Source organism: Gordionus sp. m RMFG-2023, chromosome 1, assembly GCF_954871325.1.
Source record: "Gordionus sp. m RMFG-2023 chromosome 1, tfGorSpeb1-WG-v2, whole genome shotgun sequence".
NCBI lineage: Eukaryota > Metazoa > Nematomorpha > Gordioida > Chordodea > Parachordodidae > Gordionus > Gordionus sp. m RMFG-2023.
This window is the reverse complement of record NC_088775.1, coordinates 61,585,013-61,601,624: the sequence shown is the minus strand read 5'-3', so window position 1 is coordinate 61,601,624 and position 16,612 is coordinate 61,585,013. Positions and strand designations below refer to the sequence as shown.

The window sequence follows — 16,612 nt, the reverse complement described above, 5'->3', positions numbered from 1 at the left end:
TTCTGGGTAATAGGTTTGTCGGTATCCTGAGAAAAAAATCGGCTAAATTATATGAAGGATAGGCCTTCATATAATTCACGTTCGCTCATTTTAGGCAGGTCTATGACCAACGTGCAAGATAAGATCCAAAAATAATTTGAGAAATGAGCCAGATGGTGAAAATAAGAATAAAATAACTCCACCAAAAAAAATGTTTAAGTTTTCTTTTTCATATATCTCAATCAAAATAAAAGATATTTAAATTTTGTTTTAATAAATTTTATAATATAGTAGTATATATTATAATTTTAAAAAAAAATTTCTTAAAAAATTACAAATTTACTCTGGTGGGGTCTCACAAACCCCAATCAGTAATAAAATGCTTATATCTTAAAAACTACTCAACCGAAATATATGAAATTTGGAATAGATTCTAAGATATATTTGATGAAGCTACTGAAGAATCCAGATCATAATATTTAACCGTTTTTATGTAATATCATTTCTAGCATGTCTAGGGTTTCATATACCCCACCAGAGTATTGAAGGGTTAAATATGAAAGTAATAATTCCTAGCGAATATCAACACCCAAAAAATCCCTTTTCAACCATGTTAATATTTTATTTTTACGGGAAATTAGAAAACAACACTGAATTTTTTAATATTTTCAAATGCACTATGAATTTTTTAATATTTTCAAATGTAGAATTTTAGGGGCTATAAAATGATATATAAATTGTCAAAAAAAGATATAATTTAATCACGCATTTAGCGATTTTCAATTTAGCTAGCGTTCTACGATTTTTATTTTACTAAAATATATATCTTAGTTAACTATTATGCCAAGTTTTGTTTATTTTAGATATGGTCGTCCTAAAATCTCGTTTTCTAGGTCGATTTGACATGGGGTTATTTAGATTTAAGTAGGTGAAGTGTCTTTGTGACTCTTTTCAACCCAAAATATTTATTTAGTGTACACACTTAAAACAACCCAAAATAATATGTCTTAGCTCAAAATCTGCTTAGCCCAATTCCAAAAATAAGACTAACGAGGACACGGCCTAAAGATTTCGCCAAATTGGCCCAAAAATTTAATATTTTTTAAAAAACATCTTAAATAAGGTTGGGGTTGGGCCCTACATTTAAAAAAGTGATTTTGGTCGGATTTTGGTTTTTATTTTTTCTAGGGATGTACCGATATTTTTTTCAGATCGGATAGGGCCGTTATTTCACCTATTTTAAAATATCGGTTATCGGCCAATATTATAAAATTTGCCGATCCGATATAAATGGCTTCTTTAACAAAAATTAAATGTTATAAATTTTAAAAAAAGAGTTATATCTAAAATAATTTATTTTTATTAATAAAATCGAAATCCATATTTTTTTTAATAATTAATAATAACCATTCTGCCATATTGTTATTTTTTTGCGCATTCTGTTTATAAAAGTGTGCGATAATCTCTTCAGAATCTTTTTAGTGAAGCTGGTGATATTGACAGTTACCATCGCCGCAAGTTTACCTCTGATAAATTGGAAATTTTGGTATTTCTAAAAAGAAATCTTCGATATATATTGTTAAATATTATTTTAAATATTTATTCAAATTTCATAATATATTTGTTTATTACTTATTATATATATAGATTAATGTTGTTACTTATTATATAAAAGTGATTTAACAATAAAAATATTTTATATACTTTTGGAATTGCAATAGAATTGAATATAAAATTTTTAAGCTCACACTTATTTAAAAATTTCTTAAAAACTTAATTTTTTGGGTCGGTTAGTCAGAATACTTCTATATTCAATGAATATTTAGTGATTGTTTATATTAATAGATGCATGTTTATGACATCGAAAAGAAGTTAAGAACAATTTTTTTTTAAATAAAAATAACTATCCCCACCTTAAAATAACGCCTGTAACTCATGACGTTTTTTATATTGGAATAATTTTACGTCGCTGGTTGAAATTCATATTAATTCAAAATACATAATTCTTAAATAACATTAAATACCTTCAGCCACCACCCCTCAACTAATACTTATATATCTTTAGCAGGATAATTTACGAACACCCACTTTTTTTCCATTTAACTATAATATATAAAACTTGTTATCAGGCATTCACACCTAACCATTACGAAGCCCATAAATTAGATCATAAAAAAGCAATGAATTATGTTGAGGTGTTGAAATCTGCTTTGGAAGACGAAATTTTACATCAATTCTTTCATTCTGACTTCAGAAACTGCGTGAATGATACAAAGAATTCCTGGAGAAATGGGAATGATTGCGAGGAGGATTTAAAAGAATTGACCGAACCCAGGATAGAGTTACTGGTTCGCACGCTTAACACAGTCTCAAATTTATCTGCCTTCACTGATAATCAGGTGCTATTTTCTTTTTTTATATATATTCTCTTAATATTTTTTCTTTTTATTTTCTATATTTTCATTTTAAAAATTTATTATTAGAGATTAGTATGATTACTTTTACTCTTCAATTCAAGGAAAGAGAGAAAATTTACCATTTTTTAAGAAAAAATCATTAATGTAGAAAACTTCTGATCTATATTTATATCAAATATTAGATTCGGTAAAAGTTAAGGATAATATATATTTTTAAATAATAAACACAAAGTTGGCGAATCACTTTGGTTATATAAATTCTGAAACTTATGCCAATATTTGTGCCTACCTTTGCTACATAATAATGGTCTGCTGGGTTGATTAGGGAATTGTATTTTTTATTTAATGGAGGGGTCTTGACGAGAAATTGTTATTTCGGGTTGGGAAATATGTTTCAATTTTAAATTTAATCATTGATATTATTAAATCATGGTGATATAAATTATGTTATTATTATAGTTATAAATAAGCTATCTTACTTGACAATCATAAATATTCAATTATCACATATTATGGAAAATAAAATATATTTAATTATAATTACTAAAATATTTATAATTCAGGCGCTTAGTCGAGAATTTTTTACAGGAAGGGGGAGGAGAATTTTTTAAATATTATAATAGTTATTTTTGGAACATTAAAAATTTATTAGATTAGAACGAATCGGCTTCGAACCGTTAAATATAGCGGTTCTGTTCGTTTCGATTTTTAGTTTGAAATTTTATAAAGGTTTTGTTCCATTTCGATTTTTTTGAATAAATTCATGGTTCGGTTTAAAATTTATAACAGTTCTTTTCGATTTTTATAAATTTGATAAAAAATTAATTATAAACTATATATATATATATATATATATATATATATAAATCTTAAAGAAAAATCTTTTTAATTTATATTTTTATAATTCCTTATTTAATATAAACATGATGATTATTTTTAACAATATTATAGCTATATATAAACCGGGTCAATAAATTTAGAATTAAATATTATATAATGATTTTAAAAGTTAATCAAATATTGGTCAAAATTTATTCTTCTATACCACTGCTCTAATTTTTCAAAGGGTTTTTCTGTATTGGGGATTAAATTTTTATGTATACTAAGCGGACAATTGATTTTCTGATATCGTACTTTTGAGATAAATTTATATTCTCCATAATGAAGAAAAATTCCTCTCATTTTTGCTTGTACTAATTGGTATTGTTGACAAAATATACATAATATATTTGGAAAAGGCTATATATTTTAAAGTATGTAATGTTTCATGAGCTTCTTGGGGGATATTAATTTTAATTTTAATTCTGAAACTAATTGACTTTCAGATACATTTATATTCTCAGCAAATTTCTATGTATAATAGTATTTGTAAATGGGATAGAGCCATTTGATAAATCACAAATCGTTGATTGATTTGAAAAATGTATCCAAAATTGGAGTAATATTCATTATTTTAGAGTAATCCCCAGATGAGTCCACCTTAATACTGGAGTGATTTATTTGTCTAAATGCAAGTCGAGAGGCTTGCGAATTTTTAAATCTTATAATTTCGCCTCAACAATCACACTCTCGTAAAATTCTTGATCGATATTATCTTTTGGGTTTCTATAATTTCAACCAAATCCATATTATTTTTTTGAAAAATAGTGTATAAAATTGTTATGTAACCTTCAGATGAAATATCTGGTTCAGTTCCGATATTTCTTAAAAATCACTTGATGTCGGAGGCTCCATCTTGTCGGGCATGCTTTCTTTTTTTGTACCACAATAAGTGTCAGAAATAATTCCAGTCATCTCTCTTTGGATATCTGAACATTTCATATGGTCTAGAAATTTTACTTAATTATAGTTATTAGTAGAGATAAATGAAATATAATTTTATTTGGCCTATAAATTTTTATCCATCAATGTTTTAGATTTAAAAAATGTAAGAATATCTACTTTAAATTTTCGCATGATAAAATATTAATATACTAGGAAGAAATATTTAAAAATATTTTAACTTTACTTTTTTTTTAATTAAACTATGCAAAGCATATATTTTTATACTCATGAATTTATAAATAACTTATATTTTTGATAACAGGGGTTCTTCGAAAATTCCTAAAATATATGTTAATTTAGGGCATAGTCACAATAGACATATATTTTTTTTTTATTTATGCCAAAATCATTGATTAATTCCTCCTTACATTTCAGAATATATGAGATAGACTTTTCTAATTTGATAAATGGAAAAACAAAATAACTTGCTATAGATTAGTATATGCTAAGTTATCTGTTGGTAAGGTGCCATATTAAATCAAACTTTACTTGAAATAGTATTAAAAACAGATATATTAAAAAAAAAAATAAATGATTAATATATTAAATAAGTATTTTATTTTTTAACCTCAAATAAAATTTACAATTTAGGGCGCATTCAGTCAGTATGTTTATTTTCATTCTTTTAAGTTTTTTAGTATAATTATTGTCATTTCTTATTTCACCTAGAATTGTTAAACAACTCGATTTTAGCCGATTTTTAAAAACGGCTAAACATTTTATCCAGAAAAGAATTACGCAAGTCTAAAGATTTTGCCCATAGGTGGCACAAAGGTTTGAGCATCTATTAACAAAATATCGAGATTTAGCTAATATTTTTCTGGCTAAAATATTTAGTTAGCCGTTTTTAAAAATCGGCCCAAATCGAGCCGTTTAACAATGATTTCACCCAAGCCAGAAGAAATACTCAGTTAGCACTCAAAAACTATTATAGATACCGCTTTCATAGGATCGGGCTGCACATTTCTAAACCGCTTTAAAAAAAGAATTGGGGAATCTCGCTTGATATCTCCTAGAAAACTTTAAAAGTATAATATCGAAAATCATTATTAGTAGATGCTGGGGAAGAACATATGTAATCAAAAATCCACTGAGACACAATATATTATCACATTTGCCATCAATATTATAGATCTTAGGATCGGATTTAGTTCAACCTTTAAATTATAAAGTTAGTTATTCTTAATGTAATAATTCTAACTAAATATTCAAATCTGTCTGTTATTTTTAGGAGTTTAGTATTTGTTGGTAATTAAGGTAAAATGAAATAATTATTTAATTTTTTAACTAATAATAAAATTTACATTTCAGAGCACATCCAGGGAATTTAATTTTTTGATTCTTTGTGCCATTCTTTTGTTTTTTAGGCTTAGTTGTTTTTAATTTGATGTAGTTACAATTATTATCATTTTCTATTTCGCATAAGTTAGAATATGTACTACCCTGGTGAGACACAGTATATAATCACGATTTTCTATCTAAGTCTTTGGATTTTAGTTTAACCTATAAATTTAGTTATTATAAATGAATTCTAACAAAATATTCAAAATTTGATGTAGTATTATTACGTTATATTTGGCACCGATATACTGTCAGGGAAAAATTTATCACTTTATCACCTTTATTATTGTCAAAATACAATAATATTGCAATTGTTTGCAAAAAGTTGCAAATATAAATTTCGGGATTTTTGAACTTTTTAAAACCTATTTCGTATAATAATAATATGTCGATTGAACCTATCAGACATAAATATAAAATTAACGTATTTTTAAATTAAAAAACTACAAATATTGAAAATTAAATTTCTATCTTTTTATATTTCGGCCATTTTGCCCTTTTGACTCATTTCTAAATATATGAAAATTATACAATTTAAAATCTTACGTGATACTGAAGAGCGAAAAAATTTTGCTATGAACTTGAAAAAAATGTTGTGAGCTAGGCCATATATGAAGGATCAAAAGAGTTGTCAAAATTAAATTAATAATTTGAGCACGGAGCAATCTTTTTGAAATTATATTATGTGATAATTATCAATTAAACTTTTTTTTAAAATCAAAGTTGCATAAGAATATTAGTATTATTGTACATAAAAACTTGAAATGACATTTTGCTAGAAATTCTATTCCCATTTTTGGTTGCGATTGTAAAAATCTCATTTACCAAGATTAAAATATTCAACCATGATTATTAAATTTTAATTTTGTCATAAAATATTATATCCAAATCATAAATCTTAGCCTATTTATAATAGGGTTCTAACTCAGTTTTGATTAAATTTATTCTGATATTTTTCTCAGAAGGTTAACATCGGCGCAGATTCTATCCATTTATACTAAACTCGAAATTTCACCATTTAAAATCAAAAGAAATATTGGTCTGCAATCCCTCTCATTTTGAAAAAGTATGATTTCTAAAGTTTGTAATTTCGATTTCTGTGATTGGCATGGAAAATATTTTATTAAATTTCTATTTTGCATTACTAAATTTTTTACTACTTAATGAGGCGATACACTTAATTTTGCAAATGAAGACAGTTTTTATAACATCTTTTATTTCTTTTTCGATAAAAAAAAGTAAGAGTGAGAAATTTTATAAGACAAAGAAATTTAACTTTTATAAAATAAAAAAGACATTAAAAAGGGTCAGAGATTCAAGCTATCGTCAGAAATATAATAAAATATATGGAATTACAAAAAATAAATATAATTTTATATATAATTTTAAATACATAGGATTTAAAAAATAAACAATTTGATTATAAATGTAATTTTTACAAAATGCAACACGCCCACCCTTGACAAGCCAGGCTCCAATATATATAAAAAATACCCTAACATATTATCAATTGCATATAGTACAAAAATTCCAAAATTATTTACTATTAATATGTTCCATTTGCATCAGTGGTTGTGGCTATAATAATTCCATACAATCCCCAGTGGCTTCGATGAGAATCATTGTCCAAATATAAGTAGTCATGATCCCATAGGGTATTGGGGTATTAGCTTGTTTCCCTGTTACTTTTTTTGAAAATCATTGTCTAAACGGATCTAGGTCACACGTATGGTGGTTCATAGATCTTCCATATCTTCGGACAGGAAATTTCTTTCTTGTAATCATTACTTTATCATTTTCCCGTTCAGATTACCTCGGTAATAAGAATTACGGCTTTCTGTCCACAGAAGGATGCCGTTGGAATCATCTTTATTACAAACTTCCCATAAGAAATGGCGTCTTTTTTATTCATTGGATCGGTTTAATTCATCTCCGTCACGAATTTTCCTAAGCATGTGGCTTTTTTGGGATTTGTCTTATTCGAATATGATTTTCCAAATAATATGCGAGAATATGAAAACCCGAATTAGCATATTTTGGAAAAAGATTTTGATATACTCAAATAATTTCCTATATAAAAATATTTTATTTCAAAAAATATCTTTGAAAATATAGTGATTCCAAGTTTTCGAATATTTTATATTATTTTATTTCTATATTCAGAATTTATGATAATCATTTTTACAGCCTATGCCATTTTACGATCAATATAAATTCATTCATATAAAATCTCTTGTTTTTATGATACCCTGAAATAATTACCTAGATAAATTTAATATATTTCAAATATTAAATTCGATAATATAGTGGCTAGGGCATTGCAGCATCCCTTGGAAAAACGATTTAGAATAATGTCATGAATATATTCTATTCCAAATAAGATTTTGAAAGCTTATACGATTTTTCTCTGAATAATATAAATTCGGTAATATAGAAACACGAATTAGCATATCTCGGAAAAATGATTATAATATCGAGGAAAAATTTCTTCCTAATAAAAATGTATTGGTATTTAACAGTGTTGTTAAAATAGCGCGCTACTTTTTTCAGTAGCGGTTACTTTAGCGGACTACTTTTTTTAGAAAATAGCTATAGCGGTATCTCGCTACTAATTTAGAATTCAATTTTACATAATAAATACATCTAAAAATTAATAAAATATTTTTTTATTAAATCTAAAATTATAATCCTTTTATTTTATTTAATTTTGAAATTTAAATTTACATTTTAAAATATGCATTATAAATCTAATTAGCATTATAAATCTAGTTATTAAAAATGTGTGAGATCGTTGAAGATAGCGAAATTTCTTTGGAAAATGAGAAAAATATAGATTATCCTTTCTATAATATTAATATATAGTATTAATATAAAATTTAAATTATTATATTATTAATTACCTTGTGTATAATAATAATATTTTTAAAATCTTTATTTCATAATTTAATGCTATTTTAATATTTTTTTATAAATGAATCGAAATCTCAGATAAATTTAAATTTTGAAAATTAAAAATATTCTTCTATTTTTATAATAAATACAATCGCTTTGTATAAATTAGATTTCCAGATCTGTATGATGACGATAATGTAATAGCTGATATCGTTCATCCTAGTTTCAAGTTAAATTGGCCATACATTAATTTGACTGAATCTAAAGGGCAACTTGATAGGCTGATGGTAACGTTAAAAAGTGTCATGCCTAACCACGATACTAATACTATAGCAAGATCGAAACCGCGGCCTTCCATACACGATTTTTTGAAATAAATAATAATAATATTATTGAACCTCTAGATGCTTTTTTTAAATCTAAAAATACTCAAATATTTTTGATGATTTTTTACATATAAAAAGTGTGTTTATTAAATTTTATACTGCATTGCCCTCAAGTGCTAGAGCTCCATGAAGTTTGCCGAACATTTGGAAGCACTAACGATGAATCATATGTCATTTTTTATTGCTTATTAGTGCTTCAATACGTATAGTAGCCGAATTTAAGGAAAAAAAGTTATAAGCATAAATAAAAATTTGTGCCAACTTCACACTTGAAAGTTGACTGAAAGCATTAACAATTTAGTTAGTAGAGGTTAGTGCTTCAATCACTTTTGTAGCCGAATTTAAGAATAAAAAGTTATTGGCGAAAAAAACAAATAATGGCGACATGCCAAAACAAAAATTATAGTAGTACTAAACATCCGGTTTTCGCCATTATTTAGTGCTTAATTAGCAAATTTGAATTCCATAATTAATTTGGTTAACCGTCTTTATAAAAAATTGTAATACGCTAAAGAAATGTTTAGAGGTCAAATTAAGGCCAGAAAATTATAAAAGCACTAACGATGAAATTTATTTCCTTCTTTAGGGCTTCCTTAGTAGAGGTTAGTGCTTTAATTACTTTTGTAGCCGAATTTAAATATAAAAAGTTATTTACGAAAAAAACAAAAATAAAAAAATAATGGCGAAGTGCCAAAACAAAAACCATAGTAGTACTAAACATCCGGTTTTCGCCATTATTTAGTGCTCAATTAGTAAATTTAAATTCCATAATTAATTTGGTTAACCGTCTTTATAAAAATTGTTACGCTAAAGAAATGTTTAAAGGTCAAATTATGGCCAGAAAATTATTACAATAACGATGAAATTTATATCCTTCTTTAGGACTTCCTTAGTAGAGGTTAATTCTTCAATCAACTTTGTAGCCGAATTTAAGAATAAAAAGTTATTTGCGAAAAAAACAAATAATGGCGACGTGCCAAAACAAAAACTATAGTAATACCAAACATCCGGTTTTCGCCATTATTTAGTGCTCAATTAGTAAATTTGAATTCCGTAATTAATTTGGTTAACCGTCTTTATAAAAAATTGTAATACACTAAGGATTATGAAAATTATAAAATATGTAATAAAACCTAATTAAAAAAATTATAATTTATAATTATATAATTAAATATAAAATTCTATAATTGAGTCCCCAAAAAGGAACCATAATTGTGTCTAAAAATTTCTATTTGAATTTTTTGTCGAATAAAAAGAAATTCTCTGGGTTCATTTGTGAAAAGTCTTATTTTATTACCCAGATTTTTTAAAAACATAAATGTTGAAGGCGAAAAATGCTCGTTAGTAGAAGTCACTACTAGAGTGAATATGAAGTTTTTAAAATTTTGTATTTGTTTGTCTTTTTAATTTCTGCCTATGTTATTAAATTGAAATTTATGTTTGAAGGGAATTATGAGACACACGTGTAGTCCCAATGAGTGATTTGCCGAGGGCCCTAGGTATGGTTGTCATACCATCAGGTCTTAAACCATCTACTTGAGATAAATTTGATGGTTCAAGATTGTTTGGAATGTGTGCAGCTGTTAGGCCTCTATTTATTATATGGTTTACAGCTGAGTGTTGATTTATTAATCACATATGGGAAATTCTGTGGTTAATTTTTTATATTACTCAAAAAAATTTTGATTACTTGTAGATTTTTATAGTATGTAACACATTTCCATAATGTGAAACATTCTTATATAGTTAAATAACTTTCCAAAATTATTGTAAATAACATTTTGATTTTGATATAATTTTTTTAAAAAAATTTTAAATAATAAAACTTTAATAAAGACGAACGTCAAATTTATGAATCTAATATAATTTTTTAATGTTTTGGTCCAAAATTTTCTTAGGCGTCTAGAAAGGTGTCATAAAATTTGAAGGATTAATATGGCAGTAATTTATCGAATCAGGGTAACTCTCAGAATTCTTGCATAAGTATTAGTGATCTGCATCGGGCCTAATTTTTCAAGCACGGCCCGGTCCGAAATTTTTTTAAAAAAGTTTACCGACCCGGTCCGAACCAGAAATTTTTTTAAAAAAATTTACCGACCCAGCCCGGTCATGCCCGAATTTATTTAAATATAGAAAATAATTTTTAAATTACTCAAAATAAAAGACATATGTTATATGTTGTCGAGTTTTTAAATAAAATCAAATATTTTTATTTTACATAAAAAATTCAATATATAATTGATAAATTTAGATATATTTTAAAAAAAATCTAGGCCCAACCCTAACCGGCCCTTTTTTTAAAAATATTAGGCCCGAACCCGATTTATTTTAAAAAAAAATAGGCCTAAGCACGGTTCGACGGGTACTTCATAATATTGTGATCTTAATATAACTAAAATTTATGATAGGAATAAATATATGAGTAATTTTTTCGAATAAAATAAAACTATGTATAAAGAACAATTTGAATCAAGAATAAAAAATTTCTGAGAATGTTTTTAACCATATCATTCAATGACACCTCAGAATAATAGATGCCAGAGAAAAAATGTAGTTGTTACAATAAAATAATAAAAATTATATAATTATTACACAAGAATGGGGTTCAATGGACCCATTTAGGCAGTAGTGGAAATAATATTTTATGACTTGGTTATAGCTATTCATGTATTTTGGGAACCTTAACATATATAGCTTCTGAAACATTATATTACTCAATATGCATTTTTTAATTACTTGGGGTTTCAAACTAATTAGGGTTTAAATTTTACAAAATAAGTACTAAATAATTGTGAAAATAAAATGTTTGTCGCTGATAGATTTTTTGTTTATTTTGTTAATAACTTTTTTATTTTAAATTAGGCTATTAAACTGATTGAAGCACTAATAACCTCTACTAAGGAAGCTCTAAAGAATTATATAAATTTCATTATTTAGTGCTTTCATAATTTTCTGGCCAAAATTTTTTCTTTCATAATTTTCTGGCCAAAATTTGACCTCTAAACATTTCTTTAACTTATTACAATTTTTTATTAAGACGGTTAACCAAATTAATTATGGAATTCCAATTTACTAATTGAGCACTAAATAATGGCAATACCAGATGTTTATTAGTACTATAGTTTTTGTTTTGGCACTTCGCCATTATTTGTTTATTTTTGTTTTTTTCGCAAATAACTTTTTATTCTTAAATTCGGCTACAAAAGTGATTGAAGCACTAACCTCTACTAAGGGAGCCCTAAAGAAGGATATAAATTTCATCGTTAGTGCTTTCATAATTTTCTGGCCATAATTTGACCTCTAAACATTTCTTTAGCGTATTACAGTTTTTTATAAAGACTGTTAACCAAATTAATTACGGAATTCAAATTTGCTAATTAAGCACTAAATAATGGCGAAAACCGGATGTTTAGTTAGTTTTTGTTTTGGCACGTCGCCATTATTTGTTTTTTTCGCAAATAACTTTTTATTCTTAAATTCAGCTACAAAAGTAATTGAAGCACTAACCTCTACTAAGGAAGCCCTAAAGAAGGATATAAATTTCATCGTTAGTGCTTTCATAATTTTCTGGCCAAAATTTGACCTCTAAATATTTATTTAGCGTATTACGGTTTTTTCAACGGTTATCCAAATTAATTACGGAATTCAAATTTACTAATTGAGCGCTAAATAATGGCGAAAACCGTATGTTTAGTACTACTCTAGTTTTTGTTTTGGCACGTCGCCAATATTTGTTTTTTTCGCCAATAACATTTTATTCTTAAATTCGGCTACAAATGTGATTGAAGCACTAACCTCTACTAACGCAGCACTAAAGAATGATATAAGATTACGGTTTTTTTAACGGTTATCCAAATTAATTACGGAATTCAAATTTACTAATTGAGCGCTAAATAATGGCGAAAACCGTATGTTTAGTACTACTCTAGTTTTTGTTTTGGCACGTCGCCAATATTTGTTTTTTTCGCCAATAACTTTTTATTCTTAAATTCGGCTACAAATGTGATTGAAGCACTAACCTCTACTAACGAAGCACTAAAGAATGATACAAGTTTCATCGTTAGTGCTTCCAAAAGTTCGGCCAACTTCACGCTTAAATCGTGACGTCATAATTTTTATTTAGCTTATAACTTTTTTTCCATATGGCTGTTAACCAAATTAATAACGGAATTTAAATGCATTAATTAAGCACTAAATAATGGCGAAAACCGGATGTTTAGTACTACTCTAGTTTTTGTTTTTTCACTTGTTTATTTTTGTTTTTTTCGCTAATAACTTTTTATTCTTAAATTCGGCTACAAAAGGGATTGAAGCACTAACCTCTACTAACTAAGCACTAAAGAATGATATAAGTTTCATCGTTAGTGCTTTCAGTCAACTTTTAAGCGTGAAGTTGGCACAAATTTTTATTTTTGCTTGTAACTTTTTTTCATTAAATTCGGCTACTATACGGATTTAAGCACTAAAAAACGGCATATGATTCATCGTTAGTGCTTCCAAATTTTCGGCCAACTTCACGGAGCTCTAGTGCTGAACGATATTTAGTATGGCAAAGCTTATACTTTCTGATCATAGCTCTAGACTTGGGGATGGCATTACCGAAATGTTATTATTATTAAGGTGCAATAATAAATAAATTATATATATATATGTAACAAATTATAGTCAAGTTTTTATAACCATATTTTATTTGTGGAAATAAAGTTACATAAAAAATATTTAAAAAATAAATTAAAATAGCGTAAAAAGTAGCTAATAGCGCGCTACACATATGAAAACGATAGCGGTAGCCCGCTATTTTTTTATAAATTAACGGTTGCGATAGCGCGCTACTTTTAAAAATAGCGTTTAACAACACTGGTATTTAAAGGCCTATACAATTCTTCTGAATAATATAAATTCGATAATGTATAAATGCGAATAAGTATATCTCGGAAAATAAATTTAGAATATTTTATGAATTTATTTAATTCAAAATAATACCAATGATAATGCAGTAGTTATGGTAATATGGTAGCTACGGAAAAATGATCAAGAATACCTTCGTCAATATATTTTATTCCAAATAATACCAGTGATAATATAGTGGTTATGGCATCGCGATCTTTTTATTCATTTTATTTTAAAATATTTTTACCAGGGATTTAAACTGAACCCAGAGCAGAAAACTCAGGGTTTTGAAAATTCGAAACCTAACCGGGTTCAGTGTATTTTATATTTAAAATTATATATTAAGATATTTTTATAATTGTAAATACAGATATTAATAAATAATGATTTTTTAATTTCAATTTATTTAAATTAAACAGTGTAAATCCTTATATATTATAGATACTGTTTAGTGATAATGACTGGATTTGTGCAAAAAGGCGTCTTGTTAAATTAATAGTTCGAATGAAGTTATTGATTGTACAAGGAGAAATTGATACATAAAGTTATGCATAAGAAAATACCTAAAATAGGCCAACAATTGCGGAGAAAAGTATTGGAACTAATTAATGTATGATTAAATGAGAAGGAAAATAATTTGCATTTTTGGGAGGCTGCTAAGCTGCAGCACCCTGATTTATATATTTTATCCAAAATCTTATTTGCGTTCTTGCAATTCAAGTTAATTTATGATATTTCATATAAATATAGGTTAGCGTTAAAGATCTTTTTCGCATTTGAAATTCATTCTTTCACAGCAAAGATTGAGGATGAGCGAACAACTCTTGGAAGATATGCTAATATATCTAAATAAATTTTTAAATATATACATGGCTATGCTTACTAGTTTTTTATTTTTTTTTAAAATAAATATGAAAAAAATTTATACACAATTGAAATATTCCTAAACCCGGGTTCAAATATATTCCCCTCAACCGAACCCTAACTGATTTTTTACCTAGAACCGAATCCGGTTAATTTTTATCGGGTTTCTGACTCAAATTTATAAAATGTGCAATATTCGGAATTAAAAAATAACTTTTAATGAATATAGGTTCTTTCATTTATTTCAGTCTAAAAATATTTTAATTCACCCGTTTGAGCTCAATTTTAAAAATAATGTTAAACGCGCAATGTTTTTTGGCTAAAACCTACCCATTGCAGGCCTCTAATCTGAACATTTACATAAATTATAATTTCTATTTGATATTTATTTTTTTGTTCAGAACCTTTTTCGGGAGATCGGTTGTCTTAATCATTTAATGCGTATTTTGTCTACCTCTACTGATTGCCGCGTTTTGATAGCTTCTACCCAATGCATAGCAAATTTATCGCTTAATCCCAAAAATCAACTCATTTTAAAGGTTCGAAAATATTTTATTTTAAAAATTCTTTCTCCTCTTTTCTTTAATCTCTTATTCTTTCTTTTATGCCCCTTAAAAATAGTATATTACATGCTATAACTAGGAATGTACTCCATGCTTGCTCAAACTTTTACTAAACGATTTCGAGAATCGGCAATATCATAACATTGTACCCATAACAAATAAACGCCATATTCCCAGTTCCATCAAATTGAATTCACGATTTTATGTGGTAGCCCTGAATGCTTTGATCAATTTGACAGTGTTTTCCCCCTGCATGGATTCATTTCGCAATACCCAAACGTTATCTAAGCTTTTTGGAATTTTATTGGACCAAAAAAATTACGAAATCAAGCTCAACGCTCTCAAGCTTCTCGTAAATCTATCTTGTTACCTCGAGATAGTTTACTATATTTGCCGAGCCAAAGTAGGGTGCTTTTTTTAGATATTATCATGGCTTTTTTATTATTGAAATGACATCCTTTCTAGGCTAGGTAAGGAAATTTTAAAAAAACTACACGATTTTTGTATCCATATTTGTAAAAAAAATGCTTTTTCTAACTGTTTATCTTTAGGATTTATTTAAATTTTACATATTTTGGCTTAAAATTTCTTATAGTTTAAAAGAAACGCATTGCTTTTTAAAAATCTGCAAATTCAATATTATGTTTATTAGTATTTTAAGCCCAACCCAAGGTTTTATTAATTTTTAAACCCTGCCCTAAATTTTTATTAATTTAAGGCCCCACTGAATTTTTGATTGAATTTTTTTAAAAGCACATTTTTATAAAGTTAAATGTAATTAAAAAAAATCAATTTGCCTTAATCTCATAGAAATATAATTATTTAATTTTAATAAAAGAAACATATTTTATTTTTTAGATTTTTTAAAATTATTTTTTTAGCCCAGCCTGATTTTAATGTTTTTTGCCCCTAGCTGAACCATGCAGGATAAATATTGGTGCAGCCTTAATATTCGGTGTTTTTACAATTTTGCATTATCTCAATTTCTTTAAATCTTATTTTTCCAATAATATTTTTATTCTTCAAATTATCCACTAATCTGGTTTAAAGATAATATAGATCTATAATGGGCGGGCTTTAGCCCGATCGCCATTTTGCAGACTGGCTTGGTCGGACTTTCTAAAATATTTTAAACATATGGAGGTGGCGAATGGGTTAAAATATATTTTTATAAAAATGGGAATGTGAATTTAAAATTTTTTTGGCCAAATGAGTAGAACAGACCTCTTATTTATTTTAAATCATTTTTTTTAATGATGTTACATTATGAATTTAATTAAAATAAATAAAGAGCCAAACCAGCTATTGAAATAATTTATACATTGGGCGGACGGGTTACACAAAATTTTTAGATAAATGGTCGGTTGGGCGAATGAATTTTTTAAGATAATCATAGGTGGACGATCGACCTAAAAAATTCAAAAAAAAGAGGGCAGACTTGTTGGCTAAAACCCAC

General features: G+C 26.7%; 1 protein-coding gene across 1 annotated transcript in view; it reads left to right on the top strand.

Moving 5' to 3' along the window:
• LOC135931469 (uncharacterized) overlaps positions 1-16,612 on the top strand; it is a 45,678-nt gene that overhangs the window by 20,468 nt on the left and 8,598 nt on the right. Inside the window, exons 3-5 of the mRNA XM_065468600.1 lie at positions 2,109-2,378; positions 14,995-15,132; positions 15,236-15,559. Coding sequence (XP_065324672.1) covers positions 2,160-2,378; positions 14,995-15,132; positions 15,236-15,559 — 681 coding nt within the window. The 5' untranslated portion in view covers positions 2,109-2,159. The remainder of the gene's footprint in view (positions 1-2,108; positions 2,379-14,994; positions 15,133-15,235; positions 15,560-16,612) is intronic.